The following is a 20,513-nucleotide window of genomic DNA, read 5'->3' as shown; positions in this document are numbered from 1 at the left end:
GGGCCTGTTGAAGAGAAAGATCTTGAGAATGGCGACTTTAACAGGAGCAAAATGGTTATCTATAAGCTAGAACAGGTCCTGAGTGAATCTGTTGGAGGAGTCATTATACAATTGTCTGACTTATAATTCTAATGAAGCCAGTATGGCATAGTTGTTGGAGCACTGGACTCAGGAGATCTGAATTTGAGTTCCAGCACTGGATGTCACTAGGCCAGTCGCTAACTTTCAACCTAATCTGACTCACAAAGTTGTTGTAAGGACAAAATGATTATGGAGGATTATGTGAATGGCTTTGAATTCCTTGCAGGAAAAAGGTAGGATATAAATAAAATAATAATATTAAAAATTGAAATATATTACTAACACTTTTGTACTCCTGCCCATCCATCATGAGTCTCAAGGCATTTTGCAATAACAATTTAATATAAATCTTAAGAAGATTACAGAGATTAAAATGATCACAAAACTTTGATTCCAGGCATCAAGGTTTGTAACTACTAGAGGCTTACTTCAGCTATAATTTCTTGTGGTACCTTTCCATGAGACAAAAATTGCTTCTTGATTCTGGTTCTGCCCACTTTTCAGATATGCAAATCTTTCTTGGGTGGCTTAAGCAAAGTCAGTCTTGAGTAGCAACAACTTTAATTCTCATCTTGTATGTCTTATCCAAATTTTGCGAGAATGCTGCATTCTTTTCCAGAATGGGAGCCTTGCTACTTAAATGGTTAAAATGTGAGTTGTGTTACAAGAAGACTTTGCACCTCCTCAAGTTGGTTAGTTAGTAAGCCAACCAGTAAATGCCTTCTGCTATGTTTGCCACTATCTTTCAGAATGTGGTTTTCCTTAGCAAAACTGTAGCTGGTGTTTCTGTAGGAGACCCTGTGCTTCGTACTGGCAAACCACTCTCCGTGGAGCTTGGCCCCGGCATCATGGGTTCCATCTTTGATGGTATCCAGAGGCCTCTGACAAACATCAGTTTTCAAACCCAAAGCATTTACATCCCCAGAGGAATAAATGTGACAGCATTAAGCAGAGATATCAAATGGGAGTTTTCCCCTGTCAAAAACCTACGGGTAAGTTACAGGAAAGCCATTCAGATGTTTCAGCTGGTACAGTGAATGCAGTAATTGAACTAGGATTTAAAATAACCAGTATGGATGATGTGAAGCAGCAGGGAGAAGATGTATAATAACCTGGTGCACAGTTAGCTGGGGAGAATTACATTTAGAGAGCATATTTCTGAGTAATGATGCATAAGATATTTTTGACGTGCATACATAGTAAATATTGAAAAGTCAGTTGCCAGAAGGATAAAGAAGGCAATGAGAAGAGACCACACCCCTCACTTGGAGGTTTGGGTGGTTCTGATTCTCAGCTGGGAAGCCCGGTTCAAAAAATGTGGAGGAAAGGAGCTGGATATTGAGATTTTTCTTTGAGAACGAAAGGATGAGAAAAAGGGCAGGGGGCAAGCATGGCACAAGCTGTGCTGCTTTAAGAAGCTGCTGGTGGGAAAGGTGTTCTCACTTAGCCTTGGCAGCTTGGCTCAGCACTTCTCTTTACAGCACTAGGCATGACCACTGCAGCCTCTGCTATTTTTCTGTTCTCCAATGCTGTCAGCCCTTGACAGGTAAAGTGGAGAGGATTTGGAGATTGGGTAGAAAACAGCAGCTGCATCTGACCCTGCTTCTGATGTGCAAGGTGCTTTTTGGGTGAAATAGAACTTCATGGGCACTGCAGTGCTGATGCCAGTAATAGCTCATATGTATGTGTATCTTATTAGCAGTTTTTTCTAATTGCAGATTGGCAGCCATATCACTGGTGGAGATATCTATGGCCTAGTGAATGAGAATACCCTTATCAAACACAAAATCATGTTGCCCCCACGAAACAGGGGTACAGTCACATACATTGCTCCAGCTGGAAATTATGATGCATCTGTAAGTTTTTCACCAAGTTAAGTTTGCCACACTCTGTCTTACATTCTGTTGGAACTGCTTCAGACTGCTTCTGTTGTCTTTAATCCTGTAGTATATTTAAATCTTTGTACTACTGCTAGGTTTTATTCTAGTTTTTATTTCTATTTTATACTGTAGCTTTAAACTTATAACTCATGTAGGGTATTTTATTCTGTATCTTGTGTTTTTAAATGGTTCTGAACTGCCCAGAGAGTTTTGACTGTTGGTTTGTATAGAAATAAAACAAATAAATACTACATTGGAGGGAACATTTCCCTATTGATAATGGGGAAATTCCCAGAGTTGGAATTGGAAGACAGGATTAATTGTCCTCAGTGTAGACAATTGTGCCCGTTCAGGTAGTGATGCATGCTCTGGAAGTACTGCTCTCAGGTAAAGAATTTTATGAAAAGGAATGTATAGTTTCTTAGGAAGGGGGTGGAATAGGGCCTGTCCTATTAAAGCACTCCTATCTTTCTTGAAGGAAAATGCAAAGGGACTCACTACAGCCAGCAGAGTCCCACTGAAATGCATGCATTTCTGACCAAGTAGAGTTGTTTAAATAGTCATCTTATAGGTAAATCTTAAAGGAAAAAGACAGGGCTCAGAAGATGAAACTTAAAGGGTAATTCAGGGGAAAGTCCTGCAGAACTGGGGGACCAGTGCTGGTGCTTCTTGGTATATACATCTGTTAACGTTGCCTTGATCTGCACATCAGTCTGTCTGATTCATGTTTGTTGCCTCCTTCCCTTGCTATTTGTTTTTGGTGTTACTTAAATCTTTGACTCACTTTTATGTTGAAGCTGGTTGTTCCTTATGACATTGCTCTGGGCTAAAATGCTGTAACTTAAATGTCGCTGCTCATTTCTGAATGATCTAACCTTATGCAATTTGTACTGTTGTACAATTGTAATATTTTACACTGTGTAAGCCATCCTGAGTGCTTGTCAGAAGGATGGGATATAAATGTTTGTTGTAATAATATATCATATCATCTACAATGATCGCTTGGTACAACCATTGACAAATCTCTTTGCTCCTTTTGCCCTGCTGTCTTTACCCACCAATAAAAGTTAATATAAACTTGTCTTGCTCTAGTTTGATTGGCTTTTTGCCGCTACAACTCAGGTTATGTTTGATGACCCTTGCTTTTGCTACTCTCTTGTAGGATGTTGTATTAGAGCTTGAATTTGAGGGAGCGAAAGAGAAATTTACTATGGTCCAGGTGTGGCCAGTACGGCAAGTCCGCCCTGTCACAGAAAAATTACCTGCCAATCATCCTCTTTTAACTGGCCAGAGAGTCCTTGATGCACTCTTTCCGTAAGTAGTAGCTGTGATAAGATTTTTTCCCTCACATTGCTTTTACAGTAGAAATCGTCAAATATGCTATACAGTATGATGGGGGAAAAAATTCTCACTGTAGTGATAAGTTTGCAATATCTGTACCTCGCGAAAATGTGCAAGGCTTTGAGATCTCCTCAATGTCATCATTGAGATATTATGAAAAGTAGATTTGCTAGCAAGGGAGAAGAGTAACTTTATACTGAAGTCACCAATTTTTTCTTCCCCACTTTCTCCATTTTGTTAACATCTTGCTTGAGGGGGAGATCTTGAAAGCGTGCACATTTTTTGGTAACCTTGTTCTTTGTTTTTCACAGGGTGCAGAAAAGTTTTACCATATCCTTCCTCCCCTCCTCACCCAAGCCAAAACTCTGCTAAGACCATCAATAGCAGATTGGTACACAGTATTGAAAATTTACCATAGGTGCATGGCTAAATTCTGTAATCTGACAACAAAGAAGTATCCAAAACCATTTTAGAAAAGTAGATGAAAGCCAGGATCTCATTAACATATGAGGCCCAGAGCCTACTCCTGGCCTCAGGGTTTACAACACTGAGCAAATCCCTCTGCAGCATTCTTCATAAGTACTTCTGGTAGAAGTGTGTGGCTTGCCACCTGGACCACTGCTTCTTTCTTTGAAGTTGCTCAGTTGTACACCTTTGCTCCCGCCAATACTGGTTTTGGTGGGAGGATGTTCTAGCACATTCTGCCTCAGATCTGGGTAGTGCAATGCTCTGGAGCAAGCCTGGGAAACCCACCTACACAGATAGAGAAAGGTTGCTTCTCATCTATAGTGGAAAGGTACACTGGACTCAACCTGTAGTAAATTCACTGCCTTTAAGGTTGCCCTGGCTTCCAGGACTTTAGTAAAAGACCAAGGAATTTTCCTGCCCTCTCCTTTCTGTGCTGTTAAACATTTTTGTGGCTGCTCCTGGAATTAGTCTTTTCATCTAGCTGTCTGTTAGCTTGTACCCCAAAGTGACAAGGCAGGATCCCCTAACTTAGATCTTCTTCCCAAAGGAAGGGACAAAACCCCTCTGCTATTGCATGGCCTTGACTTCTGATCGGGTTGGCAAATAACCCATCCAGGATAACCCTCTGTTGATGGAGATGTGAAATATAGGAATGAAGTAATTACTGTGAACATCAGCTTTTCCCCAGAATTGGTGTCTTTGCTTCTGTAGATGCCCCATTTGAACAGAATTGCCCTGTGGTATCAAGAGGCTGAAAAACATCCTGCTGTTAGATACCTACTCCTAGCAGTCTTCCACCCTCTTAGAGACATTTGACTGAACCTGGAAATGTTTGTATGATGTGTTAATCTCTCTGGGAATTTTACTGGCACACTGCAGGTAAAATTTTCCTGTGCCTGAGGGAAACACTGTGGAGAAGGACAGGTAATATGATGGGATCCCTCTCACTCTGTTTCCACCTTTCCCTGCTAGGGGGAAGAGGGTACAGGGCTAGGAGTGTACAGCTGCTCTTCCTGCCATCCTCAATAGAAAATGGGTTTCTCTTTTATTTGGCTTGTTGCAACAGGAAATGCAGGGGCCCAAAGCCTTCCTTTCACACATCCCCCCTGTTTTAGTTCATTGTTCTGGAAAGATAATGATGTGTTTAATTAATTAATTAATTAATTTTTTAAATGTATGGTTTGAGAAGTTTCAATTAAAGTCTTTTTCAAAGTTAACACACACTATTAACAAAGCTAGACAGAAACTTTTCCCGCAGAAAGGGTGGTTAGCATAATAAAGTGATTCCATTCTACCAGCTGTCTGTTGCATTTTTCTGGCTTTGCATTTCCACCCTGCCTTTTTCATCTAGGTGTGTTCAAGGAGGTACAACAGCTATCCCTGGGGCTTTTGGTTGTGGAAAGACTGTGATTTCTCAGTCTCTGTCAAAATATTCCAACAGTGATGTTATCATCTATGTAGGCTGTGGGGAACGAGGAAATGAAATGTCTGAAGTGCTCAGAGACTTCCCAGAGGTCTGTATTGAATATCATGTTCAAATGAAATTCAGAGTAAGGTCTTGCTGCCATGATATGGTTTGGTCTAAAGAACTGTATGCATTTCTCAGAAAATGTTCAATTGGAACAATTTCCAGAAAATGTTTGTGATGCTCAGAACCATTTGGATGCTAATCTAGTGCAGTTGCTTGCCTTATATTAAACAAAATGTAAAGTTAATTGAATAGGCCTTATAAAATTTTGTGCTCTATAAAAGTAACAACTGAAATGGATTTCAGTTTTAGCGCACAGTCTGATTTAAAGCTCTAAAGATGAGGATTGTCACTACATAACTTTATTGCTGGATTGGCCTGCTCACTTATTTATTGCTGGATTTACCACTGTTCACTTGGCCTACTCTGCAGGATGATCTAAGTTGAGGAGTGATTTTCCTTTGATCTTAGCCATATCTGGACTTTAGGTGTTAACTTCCCCCCACCCCAACCCCTTCGTTTTTCTTTAAAGCCAGTGCAGAAGGTGAACAGAACATTGCTACATTTAATATTGCCACATTTTGGTATACACTGCCAAAATGACTTTGGAATGCTTTGCAAACAAAAAGCCATGTTGCTTCATCAGTTGGAAATGTGGCAATAGCTAGCTATATGGAAGAGGTCATTATATATAAATATTTTGTAAGACTTCAGAGTTGGCAGTATGAAATCCACTCTGTTCTTATAAGAATGCTTGTGAGTTTAGAATTAAACCCTCATTGTAGAGTTATCCACACATATATATTGCCTTCAGTCTCCACATTTCAACCCTCATTGTAGAGTTATCCACACGTGTTACCTTCTAAGGTCAGTGTTACTGTGTGATGGTCAAAATGATTTTTAGCAATGTTCAACCAGCAAAGTAGCAACCGAGTTGAGCCTGCTGCTGTGCACCTTTGTGATGCTGAGGTTATTTCATATTTGGGTGCTTTCAAAGGTCTCTGTCAGAGTGGGCTCCTGGATTGGCTCCTGTTGAGGATAACATTTTGGAACAATCACAATGCATTTTTAAAGATGCATGAGCACAGAGGACTATGGAGCATCCGTGAGTTTGGGATTAATCTTCTGAAGCAATCCATTTAGAATTGTTAGTGTAACTGAAGTCCTTTTACCTCTTTTCAGAAGTATGCATTGTGTTAAGCATACTGTTTCCTTTGAGCAGTTCCCTTTTGTCTTTATAGCTCACAATGGAAGTTGATGGCAAGATAGAAAGCATTATGAAGAGAACTGCTCTTGTAGCAAACACTTCCAACATGCCTGTTGCTGCCAGAGAAGCTTCTATCTACACTGGTAAGAGAGGAAGAAGCAGTGGCTGTATAGGGCTAAAGCTTGTCTCTTCATCTTCTAGTTGAATGTGCTGCTGTTATGTGCCATTCTGTTTGCACTCAGTCCTTAAGTCTTGCCATTAATGTAGAACAGAAGAGGGAAAATGGTAGAATGCCTGCCTGTAATAGTGGTGCCTTCAGCATTCTTTTACAGTTTTCTCAGCAGTAATATGCTGCCACAAGTTCCTCTTAACTTCTCCTATCTTTTGGAAGAATTGTTCAAGCCTGCAAGCAGTTGAGGAGTTGACTCCTTCCGCTAAACCACATTCTCTCAACTTCATCAGTATTATAGAGATGCGCTAACACACCTTTGTTAAACTACACAACAAGCAAAAACAGTTTAATAAGAAAAAAGTAGAACTACACAAAATCTTGAGTGTATGCAAAACGCATCAAGAACCTTGGAGAAGGTCTGTTGTTATTGCTGCTGCATGTGCCAAAAGAAAGCAGCCTTGTTATTCTAGCGTACTGCTTTTCCCTTTGTAGTCCCTTCATCCTAGAAAGTACTACTTTTTCTATTTATTTTAAATCATGTAAAAATACTAAAGTTTCTATTTATGAAACTATAAATGCTGGTGTAAATATCAGCAGTGCCGTGAGCGCCAGGCATAATGGTTTATAAAGGTGTTGGGCTAAATCCAACACAATTCAAGGTGTTGGTTATGACCTATAAAGCCCTCAATGGCTTGGGCCCTGGGTATCTAAAGGAACGCTTGCGTCCATATATGCCCTCCCGCCCCTTAAGATCAGCAACACATGCCCTTCTCTGGGAACCCTCTGTGAATGATATTAGGAGGGTGAGTACCTGGAGGAGGGCTTTCTCTGCGGTGGCGCCCCACCTATGGAATGCGCTCCCCAGAGAGGTCTGCCTGGTGCCATCGTTATTTGTTTTTCGGCGCCAGGCTAAGACCTTTTTATTTAAAACTTATTTTAATTGTTAATTTATTATGTAGGTTTTTTAACAAAAAAAATTTAAGCCAAGATGCACCGGTTTTTAATATTTTTATTGTATAATTTTTATATGCTTTTGTTTGTTTTTGTTGTGAGCCGCCCCGAGGCTTTGTTGTGATGGGGGCGGCATAGAAATGTTTTAAATAAATAAATAGGTATTATAAAATGACAGAGAGGAAAGAATCTGGGGAATGATCTAACTTTTATCCTAACACTGTTGTTGTTTTACAGATCTAAAAGTCTAGAATTGTTTCTAAAAAGTTTCTCAGCAAGCTTAATAGACCAGAATCTCTGCAGTCTGTGGCCACTGATTTGCAATTGCTGTTTATTGTAGGGATTACTTTGTCTGAGTATTTCCGTGACATGGGCTATCATGTCAGTATGATGGCTGACTCCACATCCCGATGGGCAGAGGCCCTTCGAGAAATTTCAGGACGCCTTGCTGAGATGCCTGCTGGTAAGTGTCTCCTTCTTGCCGAGCATCTTGGACGTTTTGTCCAAAAGCACTGAGCTGTCTTGTAGATGGTGAAGCCAACTAAGCTTCTGTTGATGTTTGCAGACAGCGGTTATCCAGCCTATCTTGGTGCTCGTCTGGCCTCTTTCTATGAACGGGCTGGCAGAGTGAAGTGTTTAGGTAACCCAGAAAGGGAAGGAAGTGTCAGCATTGTTGGAGCGTGAGTATTTATGGCAAAATCCTTTCTTTTTGCATAGCTCGTATTTGCTACTTGAGCTGACATTTGCGCAAAGTGCAAAAAACAAAAAATAACCTTGACTAAGTAAAACTAGAAACTTAGTCCTCACTGTGATACAAAAGAAGGAAATGGGGAGCATGAAAGTGTTCCTGAGAGAGCATTAAAAAGTATAGAGGGATTATAAGGCAAGATTAAATGAGGAACACTGTGTGTGAGCAAGTTTTTTACTCCTGCATAGTTTTGCCTTTCCATATTTTTGGATGTCTCTTGAAATTATAGTGTGTCTCAGGCACCTTCTTAAGAACTACAGGATTGAATCAGAATATATATCCCACCGAAGATCCTGTCTGTTGGCATTTGGATGAGTAGTCCTCTTCTTAACCTAGCAGCTTGTGTAAGATGTTCTTAAAGGAAAAGTCATCGTTATGCAGTAGAGCAAGAACTCTGCACACAGAGAGTCCCAGGTTCAGTCTCTGGAACCTTTGAAGTCCTTGTCAGTCCATGTAGATAACACTGAGCCTGTTGGACCAATGGTCTGACTTGGTATAAGACAGCTTCCTATGCCCATGTGACAGTAAATTAAATGCAGTTGGGTGGAATAGCCTAAGAATACCTGTCCACTCCAGTAGACAGGTATTGTTTGTCTGGCATCAACTGATGATATAGACAAGATTTAAAATATTTCATCAAGGAGTCAGTATTTTTTCTGTTCTGTTTCAGAAGGAGATGAACTTTGTTATCAGTTGAATATCTTAGAATTGAAAAGTCATACAATTGCTGTTTCCCCTTGTTTGGATATAGGTGTTGCTGCTGTTCATGTGTTCCCTACCCCTCTCTTTTCCATCCCTATTCAGTGTATCTCCTCCTGGTGGTGACTTCTCTGACCCAGTTACTTCTGCTACTCTGGGCATTGTTCAGGTAATTTGAGGTTTTGTCTTCTCAAAAGAATGCATACTTCCATTTGAAGCATGTGTCAGTCCAGCCAGTGATGAGGATCTGAAGAAGGACTAGGGTTTGTCCAGTGCATGATTTTTCCAGACATATTCTGGCCAATCGAGAACTGAGACTGCTGGTGTGCACCCTTGTGAGTCGAGTCAGTGACACTGAGGGTATTTCATATTACGGTGCCAACCTTTCAAGAATCTTTGTCAAAATGGGTTCCTGGACTGGCTCCTCTTGAAGATAGCAGTTTGGAACAAGCATAATGCATTTTAAAGATGGCTGCACAAAGAGGACTATGGAACACCCATGAGTTTGGGATAAATCTTCCAAAGCAGTCCATTTAGGCTATTAATTGCGGTCTTTCTGTTTATTTCTAGAAGTATGTTCTGTGTTAAGCAAATTCAGTCTGAATATCATAGTTCAGTTTTCAATGTTTCCACTTAAGTAAATTCATATTTAAAACTTTTTCCTATACTTTCCCTGGCTTCTGAAACCACACATCTTATTCCTTTTAAAGAATATGCAGGTATATTTCTTCTAATATGATCAGGGATACATCTTTACTGCAAGTAAATGGGGGGATGCCTCCTTCCTAGCCTTCTCTGGGCTGAATGAAGTCAGGGCATGATTTTATCCCAGCATCAATCGCTTCCCTAATGAGGAAACTTCTCACTCATTTGTGTCTGATGCTGCACATGTGATGCTCTCCATATAGGAAAGGACACTGCAGATGAAGTGGCCCCAACTGAGTCAGCAGGTAGAATGTTCCAGTTCAGCTAGCAAAATTCCATCTGCTTCCTGGCTCTTAACTCCAGTCTGTGATTGGAGATGAGTGAATATTCTTGGGTATTGGGTTTGGAGGTCTGCCCCCTGGAGAAATCCATGAAGAAGCTCTACAGGCCATATTAGTCCAGTCATTTTTTTTACAACAAGAAATGATGTATAAAATTATGGCCATTACATGTTGCTCCATATAAATTCCTATAAGATTAGTTCTTCATGACCTAATGAACTTCTACGAACCTAATGAACCTACAGCTGCTGAGCAAGTATTTTAATAGTCTGCTTTCTCAAATTTCTGTTTCCCAAATTTGTATGCTTCATAAATGATTCCTTAAATCATTTTGTTTCATCTCCCTTTTGTTTTAAATTCAACCATGGCTATATTTAATGTCTCTTTATGCAACTCCTCAAGTTAATATAAGATCCCTACTAATCAGACCAAAGGCCTATCTAATCAGCATTCTGCCACTGCAGCTGGTTGACTGTCCAGTCTTTGAGCTGTGGTTCTGGCTGCATGCATACAGCTTTGTATACTTGCCTGCGGGATACCTGATTGGTGCTGACCTCGCAGGAGGGCGCAGGTGGCAGTTCCAAAGTGGAACTAAAAGCACTTAGGATATATCAGGTTAGTTTGATTTTAACTGCAGTGGACCACAGTATACCAGTTGAGTTTCAATTAGGGCATATTTTAGCACTGTTCTTTATGGTCCTTTGGTTCCAAATATTTGAACTGCATAAATAAGAAACCCGATCAGTGGTCCACCACACACGTTTGAGTCACTTACCTATGCTAATTTATTTATTTAAGAGTTATATGTACTGCTTAGCATATATAAAAACACAAAGTCTTAAAAGGCATTGTATTAAAGAGCACTGTGCTACAGCCAAGTACCCACAATGCTATAATTAAGTAATAAACTGGACAGCATAATCAGTAGAAGAATGCTGAGATAAAGAGTTGGGCCTTTACGAGTGGGGACCCAAAAAACCAAGAATTACCTCCTGCAGGGTGGGCCCCTGGCAGTACAAGCTTTCCCCACTAGGTAAGTGTTCCAGAAACCCATCTTCATCAGTGTACCCAGCTGGGTGGTTGTGAGAGGCTGCATTCAGCTTCAGAGAGGTTTTTTTGGAGACTCTTTCAACACGTTTGCCTATTTCATGATGGCTGATTTGCATGAACAACCTGTGACTGTGAAACTTTGTTCAGCTGAGTGTTCAGCAATTTTTGACCACCCTGCTATTCTCCTGATCTCACTCTGTGTGACTTTGTTTCCCTGGATGAAAAAGTTCTCAAAGGGAAACGTTTTGCCAGTGTGGAAGAGGTGAAACAAAAAACAGCAGAAACACTAAAAGGCATCAAAATCAGTGAGTTCAGAACCGGTTTTGAGCTGTGGAAAAAAATGTCTCTATAGCTGTATTCTATCAAATAGAGAGTACTTTGAAGGTTACTGAAGTTGAACATGTAAAAATAAATACATGATTTTTGATAAAGAAATTCATGGGGTTTTTGAGTCTCCCACTCATAATTAATGCCTAAAATATGCCCTGTCATCCTGGATACAAGGAGAAGACATTCTTTAAAGTGGATGCTCTCACAGAAAAGACCTGCTTCCAGAGTGCTGTGGAGTGACTATTTGCAGGATGCAAGGCCTCCTCTGCTGATTTTAATGATTCCACAAGTCTTTGTTGTGGAAGGGAATCCACCAAGGAACCTGATTCTGAGCTAACCTGTCCTTGAAAATGCTGTAGCTAATAACTAGCCAGTGCAATTGCTTCAACACCATTGTAATGCATGGTAGCCAGGCAATCCATTCAGTGCAGTGGCTGGCACTTACTTCTTCAGCTGCAGCTTCAGGACCAGGCACTAGTATAGCCCTCCATAAATGCTTTTATAGTTATTGAAACGTAAGGTTACCAATGCATGAACTAGCAACCAGACTATACGGGACATCAGATGTTAAAGTCCTATATTTCTCTTCAGTTGTGAAACTTTCTTAGTCAAGTTACCCCCGTCACCTTAACCTGCCATACAGGTTGGTTGTGAAATTCAAAGCAAATAACCCCATGCATGCAAACATGTATTTGGAGGATGGTTGGAATGCAGATGTGAAGGCATCTAGTGTAGTGTCACGCTGTACTGTGGTTACATTAGTTAATTCTGCAGAAGCAATCAATAATACTTATGGCCAAACTGGTTCTGTCTGGGGGTCTTTTGGCAGGTATTCTGGGGCTTGGATAAGAAGCTTGCTCAACGTAAACACTTCCCATCTGTGAATTGGCTGATCAGCTATAGCAAGTACACACGTGCTTTGGATGAGTATTATGACAAGCATTTCCCAGAGTTTGTTCCCTTGAGAACTAAAGCTAAGGAGATTCTACAGGAAGAGGAAGATCTTGCAGAGATTGTACAGCTAGTGGGGAAGGTGAGTGAAGCCGAAAGAGACACTTTGAAGCTATTTGTCCTTTCTCTTATCACTGCTTGGTACAGGCTGCCAATAAGCTTCTAAAAGAGTGAGTACAGAGCTGAATTGGTGCCTTGCTAATGGGTTTGGCAAGGAATTATTGAAAGTATATTAGTACCACTAATTAGTACTACTTAACCACTGATAGTGATAGCAGAAGTATTAAATCCTCCCCTGCTTTGACTTTTCCACATTTTGTTACAGCCTGGAATTGAAATTGAGTTAAGTGGCATTGTTAACACTTGAGATTCACGAGATACTTAGCACTGTGAAGGTGCAAAATATTTTAATTGTGACACAAGAGTTAAACAAAAACTGACAATTGTTAGTTGCATGAATTTTCACCCTTGAGTCAATACATGGTAGGAAGAACTTTTGCAGCAATTTCAGATATGAGTCATTTTGGGTAGATCTTTATTGGCATTACATATCTGGATCCTGCGGTGATAGCCTTCCTTCCTGGCAATATTGCTCCAGCTCCATGAGTTTGGAAGGGGACTGTTTATGAACAACAACTTTCAAGTTTTGCCACACTCAGAGTGAAGTCTGGCAGACTTCCACCCCAGTCCCAGGTCCCTTGTAGACTGAGGCAGGTGGTTCTCTAGAATTGCCCTGTCCATTCATCTTGTCATCAATCCAGACCACTTCCCTGGTCCCTGCTGAGGAAGAGCAACCCCTCAATATGGTTTTGCTACCATCACGCTTCATCATGAAAGTGGTGTGTTCATGGGCAGTTTGCATCACATAGTATTTTGCAGCAAGACTCAAAAGTTCTGCTTTAGTTGCAGCAGGCCAGAGAACCATTTCCCACTTTTACATGCCTTTTTGCAAGGCTCAGATGTTGGTTTGGTTCAGCAATGGCTTTCTTTTCACCGCTCTTCTGTAAAGCCAGTTTTATCAAGTCTCCAGGCAATAGTTGTCCCATGGACAGTTTCTCCCATCTCAGCATTGTTCTCTCAGCTCCCTAGATTTACCACTGGCTTTTTCCTCACGTGTCTGACTCATGCTGGTGAACAGCCTTCTCTAGGCAGAATCAGGGTTGAGCAATGTTCTTTCCATTTTGTAAAATGGATTCAACAGTGTTGCAGTGGATGTTCATAATGTGGATTTTTAAAAATAACCTACACTTGATTAGTATTTCTGTACATTATCCCAGAGTTGGTAACTTCTTGGTAATCATGATACTGTTTCTTTACTCTTCACCAAACTTGTGTGCCTTGAGTAGTAACAATGCCAATTAAATCCATTTAAATTATAGTCTATAACAAAAAAATGTGGAAAAGTCAAAGGGGGGGTAAATACATCTTCAAAGTGCTGTAACTTATGAGTAATATGAACCTAGTCAAAAGGGATTTATTTCCTTTGACTTTCAAGATGGAAGTAAACCCTTAATGATAGGCAGTAAATAATGGATTACTGCCTGGAGGTTTGAGATTTCTCAGAACCTAGAACAACTGGGAAAAGGAGAACACAGATATCCAAACAAGGGATCTTATTTACTATTGAACGATATACTTGCCTCTATGTTGATTCAGTTGCAATTGCTGTGGTTTTATTTTTATGTTAATTTTTGTTTGTGTTTTTAACTTGTGTTAACTGTCCAGAGAGCCTTGGCTATTGGGCAGTATAAAAAATAAAAGAAAAGAAAAAGAAAGTAGCAGACATAGAAACAGAGTGAGTCAGAAGGTCTCCTAGGCCATCTAGTCTGACCCGCAGCTCCAGCCAGCTCTGCTCACGACATGCCCACCATGTGCATGTCCAGCCTATCCTTAAACACCCTCACGGTTGGGGCTTCAACCACCTCCCATGGAAGCCCATTCCATGCCCTAGGGGTCCTAACCATCAAAAAGTACTTCCTGGCATCCAGATTGAACCCTGCATCCCTGAGCTTTGCTCCATTGGACCATGTCCTGCCCTCCACTGCAGGGGAGAACAGGTCTCTACCCACCTCTGTGTGACACCCCCTCACATTCTTGTATGTCGCCAGCATCCTAACAGGTCTCTTTCCATTTAGGCTTCCTTGGCAGAAACAGACAAAATCACACTGGAAGTTGCCAAACTCATTAAGGATGATTTCCTGCAACAGAATGGCTATACCCCCTATGACAGGTATGCAGTGGGTGGGTTGGCTTCCTCCATGGGAAACTGTTCTCATTGACAGCTTGGGGACAGATTTTAATCTGATGCAGCACTCTGCACCGGCACCTGCAAACTGAAGAGAGCAGGTTTGAGCTGGGAGACAAGTGGGGCAGCTTCAGGGTTGTGGTTTTGTAATCTTCCGGACAAAAATAACCCACAAGTCAACTTGCAACACCTCAGAGTAATTATTGATAACGTGGATGTATTACTGGAACAGGTAAAACTGTGTGCACTGTTACTTCAGGTAATGAGACCTCCCACCTGATAGCTCATTTTCCATGCACTGTCTCTGGAGCATGCTAGTGCTTTCATGGGCTTTGTGTCTTAGAGAAACAGCATCTCAAGCTCTTCAACTGATCTTGCAACGTTAACAGCTTATGAACACAATGGGAGGGGACTGCCTGGTGTCTGTCTTTTTGGGACTCAAATCCCTTTTGTGGTGGCTTCAGTCTAGTAGCTTCTGCATGATCTGGTCCCATCTCTCTTTCCTTCTGGTTATCAAACTGAAGACAGTCTCTTGGAATACAATTCTTTTACTGAAACTTTACAGATTGCACAACATGATGAATGCTAAACAACCTTCTGCCAAAGTTGAGGGAGAAGTAAAGAGCTGACTTCAAACTGGAATCTTCCCTTTCAGTCCCTCCCTTTCAGTGAAGCTTCTGGCTCCACCCTCTGGGTGGCTGTTGCTGTTCGAGGGCAAGATGGGCAGGAGCACCAGAGACCCTTTAACTGGGCAGTTGTTTCTCCCATCACTTCCTTCCTGGGTCTTGGACTAGGTTTCACATCTGCCCTCCTCCCATCCTGAAAACCCTTCCTCCCCTTCCAAAGCAGGTGAAGTCTCATTCTCTGCCTGAGAAACTTCACTAGGTAACCTTGAAATTGCCAAATTCTGAGTTCCCCTCCTCCTCTTTGTGGGGCACTGAAGTGTATCTCTTAACCAGATTTTTTTCCTTCTGTCCTCTGACTCAGCTGCCATAAAAGCTAGAAACATGCTTCTAGCATTTGAATGAAGCCCTGCATGGACAGCAATCTGTGGAAACTGCACTCTGCACCCATACTCTTTACTTTTGCCACAGGCTTGTGTCATACTGTCTTGCATTGACATGCCTTTTTGCAACCATTTTTAAATGTTTATATCTAGCAGAAGAATTGCTATTCTGTGATACATCTGCCATTTGGTTTATATGTGGAGGTGGTTCTTGAGCATGGAACAGGAACATATGTCAACCACAAGTGTTTTCATAGCTTAACACCATGATGCTCAGAGGGATGAAAGTCTAGGAATAAAAAGTTAAGGCAGAAATAACTTTCAGATTAATTTAGCTGTTGATTCCTAGGCATCTGTTGAGCTGATGATGACTGCTGTGTTGTTTCCACTAGGTTTTGCCCGTTTTATAAGACAGTTGGTATACTGACAAACATGATTGCATTCTATGATATGGCACGTCGAGCAGTTGAGACCACCGCACAAAGTGACAATAAAATTACTTGGTCCATTATCAGAGAAAACATGAGTGAGATTCTCTATCGACTCACCTCAATGAAATTCAAGGTATGTTAAGGTTATAACAAAGCAACAGCTAAATACTCCCGTCCTCTATCCTAGGTACTTTTTCATGTGAGGAAAACAACTCAAGATTTTGACTAACTTCCTCTTAATTTGATTATTATATTTTAAACAGCTCTTCCCAGTTTGGCCTATGCTGTTTTTTCCAATTAATAGATGTGATCTCATCAAGCAGATGCCAACCATTTCTTGTTCTTTAAGTGTTTTATGTGGTCATTTGACCTGAACCATAAAAATAAGACAAAATTATCTCAGATAACTCTTCTTCCACTTTGATAATACCTAAGGGAAACACGGAGCAAAGCTTGACTATCACAGGAGTGATCTCACTCACTCAAACTCATAAAAGTGAGTGATCTCACTCACTTTTATGTCTCCCCCCACTCCATGGAATTATACTACAAATTTGAGACCAATGATTAGTCCAACTCTGATGTGGACCGAATTGCAGTCTGTTCACAATATCATTTGCAATACATTTTGCTGAAGTCCTCAGCAGTATAGCAGGGTTCATTGTCACATGATCAGACTTCTCTCTCTGTAATCGGACTTCCCCTCCTCCCAGCAGCCATGTGTATGCCCATTTAGTCCACTCTAGAGGGTCCCCAACCTCCCAGAACAGCTTTTGGGTACATACAGGAAGAGGGAAAAAATCTGTTTTAGCTACTTTCTCCATTTTGCTGGAAGATGGTAACTCTTGCATTTTGACCTGTGTGTTTTCTTCACTAGAAGCAGAAAGAAAGTCTTAAAATACTTCTTGATATCTGCTTAAGTGGGCAGAACACACTTCTAGGAATGAGTGCATTTGTTTAAAAAAATCTATACCACATTTTATTTAAATGTCAGGACCCGGTGAAAGATGGAGAAGCAAAGATCAAAGCAGACTATGCCCAGCTGTTTGAAGACATGCAGAATGCATTCCGCAGCTTGGAAGACTAGAGGATGATTCTTCCTGGAGCACCACTGGCGTGTGTTTCTCATTTTACATTTCTTGCTTTTCCAATGATAAAAGATAAAATGTACAATTTCCTGAACATTACTTTTATCTTTTAAAACATTCCTATTTAGTTTGTTAGCACTGTGTGTGTGTAAATCTGAGCTTAAGTGTGTAGAGCAGGTTTTGTGAAGGTTCCTGTAAGGCTTGGAGTCTCCTCCATCAGATTTGACCTTCTCTGTCTAGAAGAAATCGAAGTGGTGGGACTATGGATTCTGGAGGAAAAACACATGCTGTTGTGTACTGATGGCATAAGGGCAGTTGAACACGTTTTCCTGGTTCAGGGCCATGTATTTGAGTAGTTCTAATGCTTCAGGGATTTATTTATTGTACTTTAATGCTGCTATTGCCAGCATGAAAAACCAAAACTGTAATTAAATTACTTTGCTATGCTACTCCTTCAATACTTTCTTCCCCATTTCATCAAAAGAACTGAAGATCTGTAGGGTTGGAATTATTGGACAAAGAGGTTGCTGTTGGGCATTCCTTTGCATATATCTATTCTTAGTGTAGGAATTACACCTTTGTTTAGATATCAAAAGCCATGAATTTCTACTGCTGGCTATAGGAATAACTCTGCCCCCTCCTCTTCAAGGTGTAAATTCAGAAACATCTGTCCATGTAGTTTGATGATTTGTCTTTATGCATTGCGTTGACAAACTGTGGACCAAGTATACAGTCACCTCTCCTACTTCCTATAAACTTTTTGTTCTTTGGTTGTTATACCATAATAAAAATTAAAATCCTATGAAACAGCCCAGTAACATTTCTTGTTTATAGAGAAGAGAGTATCGATATCCAAAGCTTTCCTTTTAACAGAGCTGAAAGGAATGCCCTCTTAATGTTGCCTCGGACTTGCAGGAGATCTTTCTGAATCAACTTCCAATGGGTGGAGACATTTCCTTATATCAGATAAATCAGTTGCTGTTCCTGAATAATTGGAATTTCAATAGTGAGGACAATAATAGTTTTTACTAATGAACACCATTGCACAACTGGTGCAAAACAAGACACCCAAGCAAAAAACCCCACTCAGAGCAATTATAATTAAAGAATTTATTTATATATTCTGTTATATAAATAAAATTATAGAGTTATAATTCTGTTATATCGTTGGACTGCAAATTTCACTAGTGTGCACAACAGAAATCCTGGCAACAAGACTGCAGAATGATGGTACTTGCTGTTGCCACCCTTGTTCTTTATAATGAACTGTAACCAAGTGTAAAGGCTCCAAATTCTTCCAGCTGAGTATGTTTGCAGTGGGGTTGTTTTAGCCACAGGGTCATTAACACTGCTGTTTCCAGTGTAATTCTAGATCAGTGTAGATCTGAAACCCAGCTGCAAGATACTGTTTTTTCTTCGCCCAGGTTTCAACTGACTTCAAATAATGCAAGTAAAAAAATAGAAATGCACCTTAAATTCTCATCAGTTTTGTAGAGTGTTTTGTTTTCATTGTGCTGTGTTCATGAACAGTAGTGTATGAATGATTAGTGTAAACCACTCATTTGCTGAAATCCCTAATAACTGTATTATGTTATAGTATTTCTTGTCTAGCTAACATACCTAACTACTTTAAAGAGAAAGCTGTACAATTTTCAAAAGAAATATAATAACATGCCTATTTATTGTGCTATTCCTACCCAACACAAGCCAGTTCAGTTTCTTACATATGTGTGTATATATATTGGTTTCCTTGGTTTTTTGTGTGTTTCAGTGTTAGAAAAACTGATGTTTACTGTGCTACTGCAAACTTTTCAGTTCATCAAAAAGTTGAAGGAATGAGACGGCAGGGAAGTGGGAGAATTTTGTATAATGCATTAAAGCTGTTGCTGAAAGTTGTCTACAGTTGTTCATGTGACTGAGAATAAAAAGTGTATTTAGAATATGATATTTCTGTCCTTTCTTAATTTATTGATGTACTACTTTATTTCACCTCCCTGACAAAATTATTGAGAGGACCTTGAGATGGAAATTGAAATTACATATGGGGTGGGGTGGGGGAATCATACAAGGATGACTGTTCTCTCTCACCCCCACTTAACCTGGATGAATGGGTGTTCCAGTCATAGCAGAGGTAAACTTTCTGGATACTAAAATCAGCCCTCTTCTTCATGGTCTCTGTGGATCACACATGTGGGCTCTGTGTCTACACAGGGCCTCTTGGGAAGATTTTCCTAGCTAAACTGGTTCTGGCAGGAGCCCTGCCCCTCTTCCCTGTATATATAGGAGGGACACTGTTCAGACACTGTGGTTAAGTGGGTCTAAGCAGCAGTGGGACTGGGCCTCCACATCTCCAACTACGAGGCCACCATGGGGCGCTATCAGGTCTTCCTGTGAGAGTAGGATCATCACAATTTGGCTAGCGTATTGCAGGTCTTCAGACTGTCCAGGAAGCAAATCAAGACTGGCCTCTGCCACATTGACTGTGACTACAGGGCTCTTGCCAGTGTGGTGGCAATCTGGCTACATGACTGGCTCCAGGCAGTGAGCCTATCACAGGAGGCTCAGTTCAGGATTGCAGAGATGCCCTTTGACAGCAAGGGCTTGGATGCATGAGAAACTGGATAGCATCCCGCAAGACAAGGCTATGGCAAAGGTTAGGGTTAAACACCTAAGTGGCCTTGGGGCCAATACCACCAGCCCACACACCAGCAGCAACCTGCCCAGCCACACCAAAGGAGTGCCACCTCTCAGTTCCAGCATTCTCAAAAGAAAAGCTGACCACTGAGAGGTGCTGCCATTGACTGCTGTACTGAACCAGCCCCCTGCAGCAGTGCCGGTATGGTTCAAAGGTAACCTTGCCACCTACCTTCCCACATGGGAAGCCAGAACATTGGATCAATGGATTCTCTCCATTATGAAGAGTGGATATTGTGCAGAATTTGACACTTCCCTTTGGGACAGGTTCACCTCAGTCAGTCTAAGAGATGCATATGTTCATGTTACCATTTCTCAGGACTGCTGGCATTTTCTCTGGTTCCAAATTGGGCCCAGCACTTTTCAGATTTCTGTGTTCCAGTTTGGCCTCCACAGCGCCCTGGGTTTTCACCAAATGCATGGTCATGGTGTGCACCCACCTCTGGCTACAGGGAATCCAGGTCTTCCCCATCCTGGGAAGATCTCTTGGGTTCCATCTGGGACACATGTGAGTTTTTGGAGAGACTGGGACTGTGCACCCAGAAAATCAAGAAATCTGTGCTTCTTCCCTCCTAGTCAATCATTTATATTGGAGTGAAACTAGAATCCATGATGGCACAGGCGGATCTTCCAGCAGACATGGCAACAGTGCTGGTCGGTTTAGCTTCACAACTCCAGATTGAGCCCAGGACAATGATGCAGTGGGTGCCCCGGTTC

The 20,513-nt window shown here is 41.1% G+C and overlaps 1 protein-coding gene across 2 annotated transcripts in view; it reads left to right on the top strand.

Moving 5' to 3' along the window:
• The window catches only part of ATP6V1A (ATPase H+ transporting V1 subunit A), a 30,297-nt gene extending 11,250 nt beyond the window's left edge, over positions 1 to 19,047 (top strand). For both annotated transcript variants that reach the window (XM_044449765.1, XM_044449766.1), the window contains exons 4-15: positions 859 to 1,073; positions 1,800 to 1,937; positions 3,124 to 3,275; positions 5,122 to 5,284; positions 6,480 to 6,588; positions 7,909 to 8,031; positions 8,134 to 8,248; positions 9,121 to 9,184; positions 12,211 to 12,414; positions 14,468 to 14,562; positions 15,976 to 16,147; positions 17,009 to 19,047. In XM_044449765.1, coding sequence (XP_044305700.1) covers positions 859 to 1,073; positions 1,800 to 1,937; positions 3,124 to 3,275; positions 5,122 to 5,284; positions 6,480 to 6,588; positions 7,909 to 8,031; positions 8,134 to 8,248; positions 9,121 to 9,184; positions 12,211 to 12,414; positions 14,468 to 14,562; positions 15,976 to 16,147; positions 17,009 to 17,101 — 1,643 coding nt within the window. In that variant the 3' untranslated portion in view covers positions 17,102 to 19,047. The remainder of the gene's footprint in view (positions 1 to 858; positions 1,074 to 1,799; positions 1,938 to 3,123; positions 3,276 to 5,121; positions 5,285 to 6,479; positions 6,589 to 7,908; positions 8,032 to 8,133; positions 8,249 to 9,120; positions 9,185 to 12,210; positions 12,415 to 14,467; positions 14,563 to 15,975; positions 16,148 to 17,008) is intronic.
• The last annotated feature ends 1,466 nt before the right edge of the window (positions 19,048 to 20,513 follow it).

The sequence above is a fragment of the Varanus komodoensis genome, unplaced genomic scaffold (genome assembly GCF_004798865.1).
Source record: "Varanus komodoensis strain SLA01 unplaced genomic scaffold, ASM479886v1 scaffold60, whole genome shotgun sequence".
NCBI classification, from domain to species: domain Eukaryota; kingdom Metazoa; phylum Chordata; class Lepidosauria; order Squamata; family Varanidae; genus Varanus; species Varanus komodoensis.
This window is presented reverse-complemented; position numbering and strand designations above follow the sequence as displayed.